The 16,619-nt window shown below is 46.0% G+C and overlaps 1 protein-coding gene across 1 annotated transcript in view; it reads right to left on the reverse strand.

Annotated features, from left to right (window-relative positions):
- STARD9 (StAR related lipid transfer domain containing 9) overlaps nucleotides 1–15,982 on the reverse strand; it is a 314,211-nt gene extending 298,229 nt beyond the window's left edge. The window contains exon 1 of the mRNA XM_077464565.1: nucleotides 15,821–15,982. Within this exon, the coding sequence (XP_077320691.1) occupies nucleotides 15,821–15,867 (47 nt within the window). The 5' untranslated portion in view covers nucleotides 15,868–15,982. The remainder of the gene's footprint in view (nucleotides 1–15,820) is intronic.
- Between the last annotated feature and the right edge of the window lie 637 nt (nucleotides 15,983–16,619).

Consider the following 16,619-nt stretch of genomic DNA (forward strand, 5'->3'; position numbering starts at 1 on the left):
TAAAGTGCGCCCCCCCCCCCACGCTTTGTGTCCCAGGTTCCACATGCCCATCTGCAGGCCCAGGACCGACATATCAAGTGTTGCTGGGGAGAGCGGATGTGTTCCTGACCTGGAAGCGATGCAAATGAGGTCACTTTCTAGTCCGCGTTGTCAGCGCTCCTGGCCATCGAGGCCTGGAAAGAATGTAATGCAATGCAATCTGTACTGCATTACATTCAGTGAAGTACAGGGGAAACCTCTAGGGGCTTTTGGACCCTGGATGGGTCATTAACCACTTGAGGACCGCCGTATTGCCATTGTACGTCAGCACAATGGCACAGGCAGGCATAATCACGTACATCTACGTGATTGCCTTCCAGCGGGTGGGGGGTCCGATCGGACCCCCTCCCGCTGGTTACGGCGGTCCGATTCGGTCCAGGAGCGCTCCGTGATGAGGGGATGGCCGTTGGTTTTCGGCCACCCCCTCTGGATCGCTCCTGGCCAATGAGAAGCTTCCTCCCCTGTGTATTGTTTACACAGGAAGGAGGAAGTGATGTCATTCTCCTCGGGGCGGTCTTTTTGACCGGACTACGAGGAGAACAGTAAAAGTAAGTGTGCACCAACACTACACTGACATGTAGGTACACACAGGCACACAAACCCCCCCCGATCCCCCCCCCGATCCCCCTCCCCCCCCAGTCACAGTGTCACTGATTGCATTGATCATTTCTTTACTGATCAATGCATTCAGTGTCAGTTGTGACAGTAAAAACTGTCAGGACAGTTAGTGTTAGGTCCAGGGTAGCCCCCCTATCACCCCCCAATAAAGATTTAACCCCCTGATTGCCCCTAGAGTTAACCCTTTCACCCCCTTTTGCCAGTGTCACTAAGCGATCATTTTTCTGATCGCTGCATGTGTCGCTAGTGTCGCTAGGTAGCTAGTTATTTTTTTAGGTTCACCGCCAGGTTTTTATATCGCTAGGTACCCCGATATACTACCCAATAATGTTTTTAACCCCCTGATTGCCGCTAGTTAACCCTTTCACCCCCTTTTGCCAGTGTCACTAAGCGATCGTTTTTCTGATCGCTGCATTAGTGTCGCTACAGTCGCTAGGTAGCTAGTTATTTTTTTAGGTTCACCGCCAGGTTTTTATAGCGCTAGGTACCCCGATATACTACCCAATAATGTTTTTAACCCCCTGATTGCCGCTAGTTAACCCTTTCACCCCCTTTTGCCAGTGTCACTAAGCGATCATTTTTCTGATCGCTGCATGTGTCGCTAGGTAGCTAGTTATTTTTTTTAGGTTCACCGCCAGGTTTTTATATCGCTAGGTACCCCGATATACTACCCAATAATGTTTTTAACCCCCTGATTGCCGCTAGTTAACCCTTTCACCCCCTTTTGCCAGTGTCACTAAGCGATCGTTTTTCTGATCGCTGCATTAGTGTCACTACAGTCGCTAGGTAGCTAGTTATTTTTTTAGGTTCACCGCCAGGTTTTTATAGCGCTAGGTACCCCGATATACTACCCAATAATGGTTTTAACCCCCTGATTTCCGCTAGTTAACCCTTTCACCCCCTTTTGCCAGTGTCACTAAGCGATAATTTTTCTGAACGCTGCATCAGTGTCGCTAGTGTCGCTAGGTAGCTAGTTATTTTTTTAGGTTCACCGCCAGGTTTTTATAGCGCTAGATACCCCGATATACTACCCAATAATGGTTTTAACCCCCTGATTGCTGCTAGTTAACCCTTTCACCCCCTTTCACCAGCGATCACAGTATAAGTGTCACTGGTGACGCTGGTTAGCCAGTTAGTTATTTAGGTTCCCCGTCAGGTTTTTATATAGCGCCAGGGACCCCCATATACTACCTAATAAAAATTTGAACCACCTGATTGCCCCTAGTTAACCCTTTCACCACTGATCACCGTATAAGTGTTACGGGTGACTCTGGTTAGTTTGTTTTTTATAGCATTTTATATTCAAATCCGGAAGGCAGTGCTTGGTTTTCGGGGTCCCGTACGTGGCTAGGCTCCCAAAAAGTCCCCCACATGTGGTATCCCCGTACTCGGGAGAAGCAGCAGAATTTATTTTGGGGTGTAATTTGACTTCTGCCCATAGCATGTGTGAGCAATATATCATTTAGTGACAACTTTGTGCAAAAAAAAAAAAGTTTGTAATATTCCCGCAACTTTTGGCAAAATATAAAATATTCCATGGACTCAACATGCCTCTCAGTAAATAGCTTGGGGTGTCTACTTTCCAAAATGGGGTCATTTGGGGGGGTTTTGTGCTATTTTGGCATTTTATGGCCTTCGAAACTGTGATAGGTAGTGAGGAGTTAAATCAAAAATTTGCACCCTTAGAAATCCTGAAGGTGGTGATTGGTTTTCGGGGTGCCGTGCGCGACTAGACTCCCAAAAAGTCCCACACATGTGGTATCCCCGTACTCGGGAGAAGCAGCAGAATGTATTTTGGGGTGCAATTCCACATATAACCATGGCATGTGTGAGCAATATATCATTTAGTGACAACTTTTTGTAAAAAAAATTTTTTTTTTTTTTTTTTGTCATTATTCAATCCCTTAGGACAAAAAAAATAAATATTCAATGGGCTCAACATACCCATCAGCAATTTCCTTGGGGTGTCTACTTTCCAAAATGGGGTCATTTGGGGAGGATTTGTACTGCCCTGCCATTTTAGCACCTCAAGAAATGAGATCGGCAGTCATAAATTAAAAGCTGTGTAAATTCCAGAAAATGTACTCTAGTTTGTAGACGCTATAACTTTTGCGCAAACCAAAAAATATTCGCTTATTGACATTTTTTTTACTAAAGACATGTGGCTGAATAAATTTTGCCCTCAATGTATGACTAAAATTTAGTTTATTCGATTTTTCTTATAACAAAAAGAAGAAAATATCTTTTTTTTTCAAAATTTTCGCTCTTTTTCCATTTATATCGCAAAAAAAAAAAAAAAAAAAAAAAAAATCGCAGAGGCAATCAAATACCATCAAAAGAAAGCTCTATTTGTGGGAAGAAAAGGACGCAAATTTCGTTTGGGTGCAATATTGCATGACCGCGCAATTACCAGTTAAAGCAGCGCAGTGCGAAATTGCAAAAAGACCTCTGGTCCTTAAGGTATTTATTGGTCCGAGGCTGAAGTGGTTAAAGAGAACTTTGTCCCCTACGAGATGAAAATAAACGAAATACAATTTAGATATATTTTTTATATTAATGACGACACCCAAGCACATAAACCAACCCCCCTCCCCCCCGCAAAAAAAAAAAAAAAAAAAAAAAAAGGTGACAACCCCCATATATACACACTTGTAAAAACATGAACCCATGTGTCGGGATGCCTACGCATGAAACCTTGATTGCAAAACAAGTTACATCAGAGCTTGACCAGAAGCAGCATCCCCACATCTGGGCCCCTACCATCACAAGGCATGATGAGCAACCCCCAGTTCCCCGGACATGTAGCAGCCAACCAAGTTTCAACATCCAAAAAATATAATATAATATAATATAATATTATATATATATATATATATATATATATATATATATATATATATATATATATATATATATATATATATATATATATATTTTTTTTTTTTTTTTTTTTTACTGATCTTGTTCTGCCGCTTACCTGTTCTCCCTTTCCTCCCCACACCCTGGCGCCCCCATGCACTCTCTACCCCCTTCCCCAGCAGACCCGCTGCTGCTGTGTGGAAAGGTTCCCCAACATTTCTGCCCCCCCCCCCCCGCCTCGGCACTAACCAATTCACAAGCACTGTGGCCCACTCCTCCCTGCCAGTCCCCACCGATGGAGCCAGAGACAAGCAGGGAAGTGAGCACACGCCAGGCCACACACACACACACACACACACACACACACACACACACACCAAAAACTCCAGCCACAGCAATCTCAAGTGTCATATCCCCACACATCCCCTGAAATCACCCAGTGAGAAAGCTGTGCCACCCAGCAGCACTGCAACCGAATTAGACAACTGCCCCATCCCCAAATAAATCCTTTTTTTTTCCAGTTAAAAAAAAAATGGATCCTAAACTTTATGTTTTTCTATCTGATCATGTAGACCACAAGGAGTGTTCCCTCCCACCAGCCGCGCATTAGACTATACAGAGCATTTTACAGTCAAGTTACCGCATAGAAAAACCATGAAAATACACTTTGTGATTTATGCTATAATGTATGCAGAATGGCGGGGAGCAGTGGGTAGGCATCATTGAAACGTATGTATAGACGTTTCTTCTTTATTTTTAGATAGAGTAGGAAAAAGCTAAGCCATTCAGTTTATTTTTTGCTCTCCGTGTTACATTTCCACACTGGAAGACTCTAAAATTTTGGATGGAGGAGGTGTTCTAGTCACCGACTCCTCCCGACTGGGACTGTCGGTATATTTTCACTTGCTCAATTCTTGCTGCCAGGTGAAAGGGGGCTAGCACAGTAGGCTCAGTTTTGTGTAGAAGCCAATTAAATTGATGCTAAAAAAGGGAAGTTTTTTTTTTTTTTTTTTTAAATAAACTACTGGAGTTCTAAGAAAAGTTCCCAACAGTTTGGCTGCTGTGTTTTCCTGGTAGATGTGTTCTACTTCCCTGCTCTGTGCAATGGCTTTGCACAGAACAGCCCCAATCCTATTCTTCTTGGGTCCCCTGGCGGAGCTCCTGGCTCCTGCCAAGTGCCCCCACAGCAAGCAAAAAAAAACCTTGAGCCTTTAGAACCACTTTAACCTTCAAGTATGATTTTTGGATCGTGGGTAGAAACTGAACCAACCTGAGGTCCACACATCTACCAGGAAAACACACAGCAATCAAGCTGTTGGGAACTTTTCTTAGAACCCCAGCGGTGCAAGTCAAGAAGTTCAAAACGCCCTTCAAAATAAAAAAAATACTCTTGTAAAAACCTAAAATATGGCAGTCTGAAGAACTAGCAGTTATGCCACGAACACACGACCGTACTTTTCGGCAGAAAAGGTCTGACGGTCTTCCCAACGGACTTTCGACAGACTTCCGAACGAACGGACTTGCCCACACACGAATGGACTAAAGTCCATTTGAAAGTCCGTTTGTTTTGAACGTGATGACGTAAGACGGGACTAGAAAATGAAGTTCAATAGCCAGTAGCCACTAGCTGCCCTTGCGTCGTATTTGGTCCATTGGACCAGCATACAGACAAACGGTTTTCCAGATAGGAATTGAGTCTGTCGGACAATTTGAAACATATTCTATTTCTAGGTCCGTCTGAATTTTTAAAAGAAAAACAATAGGATTATCCCACACACGATCGGAATATCCGATAGAATCATTCCGTCTGACCTATTCTGCCGGAAAGTCCGGTCCTGTGTACACGCCATTAGCCTTGACAGCTAAGCATATTACAATGATAACAGTGCACTTAATCTTTAAGCCTACCAGTCAGTTAAATCTGATAATAACAAACGATTTGGAATCACAAGATTAACTTTAGTTGTGGTTGCAGTAAACATTTCCCCAGGGTATCCTAGAAGATAAATCTAACTTTGTATGGCTATGAAGTCATGAAGCGCATGACTTGAATATGCAACTCTACAAGTATTATGCGTTGAGGAGGGTTTTTTTTTTTTTTGTTTTTTTTTTTACATGTTCTGCACAAACTTTCTATTTATTTCTCAGGTCCCTCAGATGTTCTTCATGGCTGCGCAGCTGGTCAATTCAAGAACAATGAGATAGTGTGGAAGGAGTCAGAGAAGTGTCACACTGCTTGTGCGGGCCATCAGTCTGTAAAAAGGAAAGCGAATAGTGCCAGAGATGGACTTGATCCAGAATGGTCAATAAGTGATGCAGTTTTATGCTATACGCATTTTAACACAAAGGCTTTTAGCGGCCATGCATACGGGGCTTAAAACTGCTTTTACAGGAGCTTTGCGTTTTATTTCTCCTGCCTGTAGAAGCAGCTCAATACATGCACATTTTTGAAGAGGAGAGTTTTGAGGCTTTTAAGGCGATTTGAAAGGGATGCCCATTATTTTCAATGGGCAGGAGCAGTGTATAAATCGCTCCCCCACCGCCCCAAAGATGCGGCTTGCAAGACTTTTTTTCCCTGTCCTGCAAGCGCACCGCCTCAGTGTGAAAGCACTCAGGCTTTCACACTGGGGCTGCAGAAAAGGCAGCTTATAGGCGCTATTTTTACAGCAAAAACACCTGATCGGTTCACATATCGCAGCATGAACTGTCAATTCACCCAAGCGATCCAATTCTGGTGAGGACCAAAAAAAAAAAAAAAAAAGGGTATGGCTGAATTCGCATCACACAGACATCGCATGTGATTTGCACAGCGGTGAGGTGTGAACCACATGTGATGTCCGACTTTGCAGCAGTGTGAACCCAGCCTTAAAGTGGTTGTAAACCCTTACAACCAACTTTGCCCTACAGGTAATCCTAGATTAAGGCTTACCTGTAGGTCCAAGAAATATCTCCTAAACCTATATGGTTTAGGAGATATTTACCCGAAGACAACCACCGCTGTCTACGGCGCATGCGCCGTAGACAGTGGCGCGCAGGCACACTGGGCAAGCCGCAGCGATATACCGCGAGTGTCGGCTCCCGTGCACATGCGTGGGAGTGACGTCATCGTGGCTCCGGCGAATCACCGCGCCGGAGCAGCGGGACCCGGAAGTCGCTCCGGGATACATGGCAGCGGCGAAGAGGAATACCGCTTCGGGGGGCTTCGTTCTCAGGTAAGTTATTCATAATGAGCTGGTATGCTATGCATACCAGCTCATTATGCCTTTGCCTTACAGTGTGTGTGTTTTTTTTTTCTTGCCTTTACTTCCTCTTTAAAGTAAACCTGATCTCAGAGAAATACAGTGGTTGTTTTCTTACTGATTGCCTTCTAAAAATGCTAGCTGCCTGGCTGTCTCAGATTTCTATTACAGAGCCAGTGGCCTGGAACAAGCGTGCAGATTAGAAAGTCAGCACTACTGGCATGCATACTTGTTCTACTTGTGAGGTCACTGGATCAGCATGACAGTGGGGAACTAGTATTTTTACCAAGTAAACAACCAACACGTGCAGGTTTCTCTTAAATTTTCACATTATTCAATCCTCATGTTTTTTTTTTTTTTTTTTTGTTTTAACATGTGAATGGATGTAAAAATAAATAAATAAATAAATAAATAAATAAATATGAACACGTATCAATTTTCTATTCATTTTATGGGAATACACACATAAAATAAAATGTCGGCAGCAGCATTGTAGCGTTTTATTTTCATTAGCACTTGTATATGATTTCCAGGGCTGCCTGATAACTCGCTACAACATCTTACTGAGTATAATACTTGGGGTACTTTCACATTGATCTGTAGCAAAATCGTGGTAATAATGTATGTTTCAGATGCATTTCCTGTGTGTTTCTGGTTGTGTCTTTGAGTTGCCTGCACCTGTAACATGTAACTAACGTATAATTGTGGTGCGTTTTTTACCGCAATTCTCATTCATTTCAATGGATAGCTGCGTTTTTTGGTTTTGCTTTTTCAACTCCCCCTACCTCATTATAGTCTTTCTTACATTTGGCAAAATGATACTTATATTAGGCCTGTACCTGTTCCTGATTCTTGTGAGGTGTTGTGCCTGTGCCCTGCATGACCATAATACTGGGAAAGGGAGCAACAAGAAAAATGTATGTTCACCAATGGTGCAGTTTTGCTTTAGAGCCTACCTGCTGGCTTCTTGTGACTTTAAAATTATATTAAAATACTTTTTTTTTTATAAATGAGGGTTATACTTACCTGCTCTGTGCAATGGTTTTGCACAGAGCAGCCCTGATCCTCTTTTTCTGAGGTAACCTGCCAGTGCTCCTGGCTCCTCCTCTTCAGCAATTGCCCTCACAGGGAGCCACTTCCTATGGGGGCACTCATGTGGGCTCGCTCCCAAGCTGCCCTGTCTGCGTCTATTGACACAGACCAGGCAGCTTGGCTACACGCCCCCCCCCCCCCCCCCCACTCCTCATCGCAGCATTTGATTGACAGCAGCAGCAGCCAATGGTTCCTACTGCTATCATTCTGCCCAGAGAGAAAGAACAAACCTGGGATAGCCTTGGCTCTCATGCACAGTACTGGATCGTGTATGGGTTCAGATAAGTATTAGGGGACCTGGGGGATTCTGTTACACAGAATTTTTACCTTAATGAATAGAATGCATTAAAGTGGTTGTAAAGGCCCAAGTTTTTTATTACCTTCTATGCATGAAGGCAAAAACCTTCTCTGTGCAGCAGCCATTGGCTCCTGCTGCTGGTAATCACAGCCAGTGAGCCAATCAGGAGAGAGGGTGCAGGGCCAAGCCACGGCTCTGTGTGTGAATCTACATGGATCAAGCCTACTTGAGTGCCCCCCTTCCAGTGGGGTCAGGAGGGAGGGGCCAGGAGCTCCAAAGAGGGACCCAAGAAGAGGAGGATCTGGGCTGCTCTGCGCAAAACCTTTACACAGAGCAGTTAAGTATAAAGTTTTTTTAATTTTTTTTCAAATAACAAAAAGACCTTAACTCCAAGCTGGTCCAAATTAACTGTTTGCTTTACTAACACATGCACCTGTCAGGAGGTATGTGAAAACTGTATGTATCATCAGCTAGATATGTATACAATGTTGTGTTCCGGCAGTGGGATGAGGACTTCCTGTCCTGCTCCCCAAACAAGATCGAGTAAGATTAAGCGCTGCCAACCATTCACAGGAAGCCTTGTATTTCGATGAATACAAGGCTTCGACTAATTGGTTGAGGTAGAGATTGCAATATCATTTGCCTCTCCACCTCAGACAATTACATTTCATTGATGAAATACAAGGCTGTGCGATTATTTCATGCGTAAACACATCAAGCAAACTCGCGCATGCACTGCGTCTACATAAGTGTGAAAAGAGTGACAGTATTAATAAACGCAGACCATTGTAAGTGTGAGCATATTCATCTCATGTTTATGGATACATTTCTTTCCCTACGGTCTAATACCATGCTATTCTTCCCACACTTGTTTGCTTGTGTTGCCTCACAAACCCTGTTGCTAATAAAAAACAAAGGCGTTAGCACACACAAAGCTAGAGTCACAAGCTGCACCCGCTGTACACAGCACTACATTTATTGGAGACCAGACCCTGCAAGCTCCAACTCACAATGATCATACATGAAAAAGAGCATCCCAGCTCCAACTCACAATGATCATACATGAAAAAGAGCATCCCAGCTCCAACTCACAATGATCATACATGAAAAAGAGCATCCCAGCTTACAAACATATTACATTAACCTTCATTCCAGAAGACAAGTACTAACTTAAGGCCCACACACACAAAAAAAATAGGAAAATCGCACAAGGAACGATCGTCTAACTATCTGATCGTTAGTATAGTGCTTTCGACAGGCAATTCCAACTTATCAGACGACAAAAACCGAGGGTGCAAAGCTAGAACATACGTGACCAGGGCTGGTTAACACCACAAAAAACACACTCCACATCCGTTCCGGATGCGTTTCTGCATTCACGTATTTAACGCATTTTTGCCACCAAAAAAAAAAAAAGAAGCACTGGACTGCATGTGGCGTGAACTGGCCCTTAGGCTACTTTCACACTCAGGCAGTTTTCAGGTATTTTAGCGCTAAAAATAGCGCCTCAAAATTGCCTCCCATGCCACACCAGTGTGAAAGCCCGAATGCTTTCACACTGGGGCGGTACGCTTGCGGGACAGAACAAAAAAAAAAAAAAGGAGCATCCTTGGGGCGGCATAAGAGCGGTGTATACAGTGCTCCCAAATCACCCCTGCACATTGGAATGAATGGGCAGTGCTTCCAAAGTGACTGAAAAACGCTTTGGAAGCAATTTTAACCTTTTCTTCGGCCATTAGTGGGTGTTAAAATCGAAAGATTTTCTAATCAATGATGGGAGAATCATGTGAGAAATGTAATCGAAAAAAAATGCGCATGTACAAAAAAATAAGATTCCCAGCCACAAATTATTTTCTGTTGCAACATGGGGTGAAATTGAAGGCTTGGTTGGCCGAGTTTCGAAATCAATGTTGGCACCATCGGAACACAAAACGCACAAATTTTCTGATTTTCAAAAGAAAATTCTTTCGAAATTCGACCATGTATGGCCAGCCTAAGACCCCTTTCACACTGGGGCGTTTTTGAGGCGCTTTAGCGTTAAAAAAAGCGCCTGTAAAGCGCTTGAAAGAAGCCTCATCTGCAGTCCCAATGTGAAAGCCCAAGTGCTTTAAGAACCCTTTCACAATGTCAGCGCCCGAAAAACGCTCGTAAAGTGCCGCTTAAACTAGCAGCGCTTTACCAGCGTTTTTCGAGCGTTATTGGGGCGCTTTTAACCCCTGCTAGTGGCCAAATAAAGGGTTAAAAGCACCCACAAAACGCTGCTGCCAATAGCGTTTTTCAGGCGTTTTTCTGGCGTTTTACAGGCGCTTCCCATTGATTTCAATGGGAAGGGGCGCTTTAGGAGCGTTGTATTCACTGCTCCAAAAGCGCTGCAAAGAAGCTGCTTGCAGGACTTTTTTCTGACGCCCTGCCAGCGCAGCGCCTTGGTGTGAAAGCACTCGGGCTTTTACATTGGGATTGCAGTTGCAGCTTCTTTCAGGCGCTTTTTTTAACGCTGAAGCGCCTGAAAAACGCCCCAGTATGAAAGGGATCTCGGTGTGAAAGCACTCGGGCTTTTACATTGGGATTGCAGTTGCGGCTTCTTTCAGGCGCTTTTTTAACGCTAACGCGCATGAAAAACGCCCGAAAAACGCCCCAGTGTGAAAGGGGTCTAACTGTGCCACACTATAGGCGGGGGGGGGGGGGAATTAAACAAGGCTTTGTGAGATTGATTAATGCACCTGGGCTGCTGCCTAGATGCCTGAAAAACATCTACTCAGTGCCATTACTGATACCTAAAACATTTTTAAAAAAATACATTTTTAAAAGTGTGTATTATAGGAAATCTGTGGTCTCATTTTACAATATCAACATTGTGATAGCAATACAAAATTAGTTATTTTTAACAATCCAACATTGACTGACTTGAACATTCTTCTTTCGTGTTGCGATTGCTGCCTGACTGCCAGCCATCTCTTCTCGTCGGCTGCTTCTGTTAGGGACTACATATCCAATGGTGCCTTGCTGCCTGCACTGTACTGATTACCGTGCTGACTCCGCCTTCTGAAATACTTCCTCTTGGCAAACCTTGCAGTTCAGAAGGCGGGTTCTGTGAATTCTGTGACACAAAAGTGCCTACTCACAGGGCCGAGTGACTCTGTCACACAATTCAAGGAAGTAATGCATGAGCATCTTCACAAACTTCAAGGTGGTAATAATCCATATATTCCCATCGCACACATTCCTGGAGGAAGCAGAAAACACCAGCTGGAGACTAGATCATGAAAGCACCTTTCTTTGTGTGTTTCTCGCACATAGGACAGACCTTAGAAATAAATGGGCTGCCTTAAATGTGGTGCACTGAAGTGCACAAAAAAGTGCATGCTCAATGCTCAGAGCAGAGCCTTAAAGCTGAACAGGAAAGGGTTAAATGCTCCCTTGCGGTGGGCAGCCCCTGCACTGCAAGTGTTAATGGATCCTTTAGGTCTAGAGGGCTGCAATGAGCATTTAACCCTTGCGTTACAGGGGCAGACCCACTAAGGACATTTTTTCTTTACCCCAGGGATAGGCTTTAACTGTAATTATAATAGAATACAACTGTCCCCTACTAAGCTTCATGAGCCCCCCCTTTAAAAAACAAAACCGGATCAGCTCTGCAACTAAACCCCCATCTAGACTTTTCTTCATACTTGATATGGGCCGTAGCATGTCCGGATAAGGAACTCTGGGAAAAATAGAAATGAAAACAAGTATGCAGCTTTGTTTTGAAAGCAAACTATGTTGCTTAGTTTTGTAGGTACCCCCTCCTTGATTTCTAAAGCCGTTCCAGGCACCCAGCACTCTTTATGGTTACAAAGCAGCTCCGCTCACACAGCAATTTAAAACCCAGACAAGGGGAACTGGGGATACAACAGGAAATGAATTTAAGGAAGTATGTCTCATTCTCCGATCCAACGTATGCAGGATCGATTATGCTTTACAGGAAGAGTAAAGCTGGGATGCACACATTTTACCGTCTATCATAAAAAAGAGCATTCTTCTACCGTATGTGCGTACTACTGCTGAATATTATTACGGGAAAATCCAAGTGAGATTGATGACGATCGTGTAACATTTTACTGATCCCATGATGAAACCTTTATTTATTGCTGTGCCTGAAAAAAGCAGCAAAGGTGTTCTGATGACAATCCAAAATGTGGGGATTTTCTTTCACTCCCAACAGACATGAGAAATACAGAAGGTCATTCTCCCTAAGGCTGGATTCACACCTATGCACTTTTAGTTCTTTTTGCATTTTGTACTACAGAACGTTCCATAGGAAACCATGTTTAATGAACTGTAGTGCAAATCTGCAAAATGCAAAAAGCACTAAAAATGCATAGGTGTGAATCCAGCCTAACAGGGACACAGACAGAAGTAAAAACCATACAAATGTTCTAACCCCTCTCCACTCTAGTCAAAACTCAAAAAAAAAAAAAAATATATATATTTGCCTCCAGCCTCTTCTCTGTTCTCATTTGCATGCAAATGCCACCTAAAGGGAGTATAGATGTGTAAGTATTCACCTATACCAATTATTGTTTTTTTAATGTCACGTGACAGTTTTTTTTTTTTTTTCTTTTTACAATTTTTTTTTCTTTTTTTTACAATGCTTTCTTTTTTTGGGGGGGGGGGGGGGGTCACAGCGTCATTTTTTTTATTATTATTTATTGCAATATCTTGTTTTGTTTTTTTTTTTTTTAATCAGCCCTGTTGGGGGGCATTGGTGACATATCAGGGGTATTAACAGACCCCTGATATCTCCCCCTTGAGACAGAGAAAGAGACCGAGAATAGAGATTTCCCAGTTCCTCTCTCTGCACCCTCAGCTGCACTGAAAATGAACGGAGAGAAGACAGTGGCTCCTCTCCATTCATAAACCAAGACATCGTAATCACAGGAGGTTACAATGTTTCAGTTATTATGTGAATGGACAGAGTCAGTGATCGTTTTCTGTATGGACAGTCAGTGAAGGAGGAGGACATGGAGAGGGACAGGAGAACGGACGGGGGCCACGGAGAGAGAACGGACGGGGGCCACGGAGAGAGAACGGACGGGGGCCACGGAGAGAGAACGGACGGGGGCCACGGAGAGAGAACGGACGGGGGACAGCAGAAAGGAGGGTGCATGGAGGATGTGGCGACAGTCAGCGGTGCTCGCGTGTGGGAGAGTTACAAGCACCGATCACCAATGTATAGATTCCACTAAAGCAGCTGAAAGCCGCGGGGGGAGAACGGACGGGGGACAGGGAGGGAGAACGGACGGGGGGCACGGAGGGAGAACGGACGGGGGGCACGGAGGGAGAACGGACGGGGGGCACGGAGGGAGAACGGACGGGGGGCACGGAGGGAGAACGGACGGGGGGCACGGAGGGAGAACGGACGGGGGGCACGGAGGGAGAACGGACGGGGGGCACGGAGGGAGAACGGACGAGGGGCACGGAGAGAGAACGGACGGGGGACAGCAGCAGAATGGAGGGGGCATGGAGGAAGAACGGAGGGGGACAGCAGAAAAGGAGGGTGCATGGAGGATGCGGTGACAGTCAGCGGTGATCGTGTGTGGGAGAGTTACAAGCACCGATCACCAATGTATAGATTCCACTAAAGCAGCTGAAAGCTGCGGGGGGAGAACGGACGGGGGACACGGAGGGAGAAGAGAGAGAGAACGGACGGGGGACACGGAGGGAGAACGGACGGGGGACACGGAGGGAGAACGGACGGGGGACACGGAGGGAGAACGGACGGGGGACACGGAGGGAGAACGGACGGGGGACACGGAGGGAGAACGGACGGGGGACACGGAGGGAGAACGGACGGGGGACACGGAGGAGAGAACGGACGGGGGACACGGAGGAGAGAACGGACGGGGGACACGGAGGAGAGAACGGACGGGGGACACGGAGGGAGAACGGACGGGGGACACGGAGGGAGAACGGACGGGGGACACGGAGGGAGAACGGACGGGGGACACGGAGGGAGAACGGACGGGGGACACGGAGGGAGAACGGACGGGGGACACGGAGGGAGAACGGACGGGGGACACGGAGGGAGAACGGACGGGGGACACGGAGGGAGAACGGACGGGGGACACGGAGGGAGAACGGACGGGGGACACGGAGGGAGAAGCTTGTAACTCCCCCACACATTGATCACTGCTGACTGTACAAGTACTTTGGCAAATGCTCAGTATTGGTGCTGATACCGATACTAGTATCAGTATTGGGACAACCCTAGTAAATTTTAATTTATTTTTTGAATAGTGTAGGAAAGGATTAAAAATCCATCAGTTAAAAGCGGAGTTCCACCCAAATTTGGCACCAATGGAGAGGGAGGGGGTACCCACCACCCACTTCCAGGAGACTGCACCACGGTGACCTCGGCCCCCCTCCTCCTTCCTCTGCCACCGGGCCAATTAGACAGCACACTGCATTTCCTGCATGTGCAGTAGTGAACCAGCTGTGAAACTGAAAAGCTTCCCTGCCAGTTTGCCTTACCACAAATGGCGGCAGCAGCACCCGAGAGCCAAACGGAAAATCGGCTGGGGTGCCGACATCGCGGGATCGGACAGGTAAGTGTCCTAGTATTAAAAGTCTTTTTTGGTGGGGGGCAGAAATGCTCTTTAAATGTTCACTGTCCGTATCCCACTGGGGAAAATGTCACTTCCTGTCCTAAGAAAGCATTCAAGATGAGAGGAAATCACTACAAAATGAAGGAGGTTATCCTCCTAGCCCCTGTACACACGGTCGGAGATTTCCACAACCAAATCTGTCGGATTTTGTCCCTCGGATCTTGTCTGAAACTGTTGCATACACACGGTCGGACAAAGTTGCCGAAAAATCCGATCTTTCAGAACGTGATGGCGTAATTTAGTTACGATGGGACTACATTCAGGCTAGTAGCCAATAGCTTTGATGTAGGAATTTGATCTGAGCATGCGTGGCACTTGGTCCGATCAAAATTCTCTACACATGATCGGAGTATGTCCGATCGAACCAGTTGGTCGGGAAATATTTCCAACATGTTGGAAAATTGGGTCCGACGGATATTCCGACGAAATCAGTCCGATGCATACCACACACAGTCGGATTATCCGACGACACGGTCCGATAAGACGCATTCTGACGGATTATCCGACCGTGTGTACAAGGGCTTAGTTGTCCCCACTGGATCATTTCCTCTCTACTCCTGTTCTGGTGACAACCATAAAACCTCCGATATCCTATCGCTCTCTCTTTCAGTGACTATATGTACACTTTATGGCCCTGTTATGTCATGTATACTCGGTACCACCTTAAAAATAGGAAACACACGGGACATCTTCTCTGAGCAGCATTTACAATAGTAATGGTAACCAGATACAGAACATCTGTCCGCAGAACTGTCCAATCACAGATCGTGCCCAGTGTCATCCATTGTCACTACAACAGGCAGATCTATTACCCTGACACCCACATCGCACATGTGTCCGGGCTATGCAGTGTATGAGGGGTGTACCTACCTACGTGCACTGTATGAGGAGTGTACTTACCTGCGTGCATTGTATGAGGGGTGTACCTACCTACGTGCATTGTGTGGATGCACAGCTTGCAGAGAAGTGTGCAGTGCAATCGCCCCGTCCCTTATAATTGCGCTCAGATAACCGTATTAGGCTCCTCTTACCTCTTGCTGAGAGGTCGCACCCGGAGAGCTACCCGTACATTGGCCATTTCTACATGTAGCGCTCCTCATGTCCTGCCCCGATCTCCGGCACACAAGAAGCGGCTCTCCCCGGACTCCCCCAGGCTGGACGCTAAGGAACTGGGCGTGTACTTCACCAGAGCACACTGCACGGGGTAGGCGGGGCCTGCTACAATAACAATCCATTGCCTGGGCGTGGCTTCCCTGAGAAGTTTGTCCCTATGATGTCCCTTCTCTGCACTGGGCGGGATAATCCCAGCCTGCCCGGCCAGTCACGGAGCTGCCTCTTTAAGGAAGGGGCGTGTCTAGCTGTCAGTCTACAGAAGAATAGTTTGTAATCGCTTGTCACCAAGGGAAACATTGGAGCGTCCTCCCCATACACCGACTACAAGGACGCAACTCCACTGACTGTATACAGAACACTAAAGCGGGAGTCCGCCGGGACTCCGCGTTTTTTTTTTTTTTTTTAAGTCAGCAGCTACAAATACTGCAGCTGCTGACTTTTAAAATAGTGACACTTACCTGTCCAGCGCGCCCGTGATGTCGGCACCCGAAGCCGATCTCTAGATCGACACTCGAGTGCTGCCGCCGCCATCTTGGGTATGGGAATCAGGAAATGGAGCCTTTCGGCTTCATTTCCCGGTTCCCTACTGCGCATGCGCGAGCCGCGCTGCGTAATAAGGACGGTCCCCGCTGCCTCTGGGATCTGTGTGTTTCCCAGCAGGCAGCGGGGCACTTGCGGAAGGGGGCGGGCACTTGCGGAAAGGGGCGTAAGTTACGC

Source organism: Lithobates pipiens, unplaced genomic scaffold (genome assembly GCF_037356315.1).
Source record: "Lithobates pipiens isolate NorthernLeopardFrog02 unplaced genomic scaffold, aLitPip1_a1.2 Scaffold_30, whole genome shotgun sequence".
Lineage (NCBI taxonomy): Eukaryota > Metazoa > Chordata > Amphibia > Anura > Ranidae > Lithobates > Lithobates pipiens.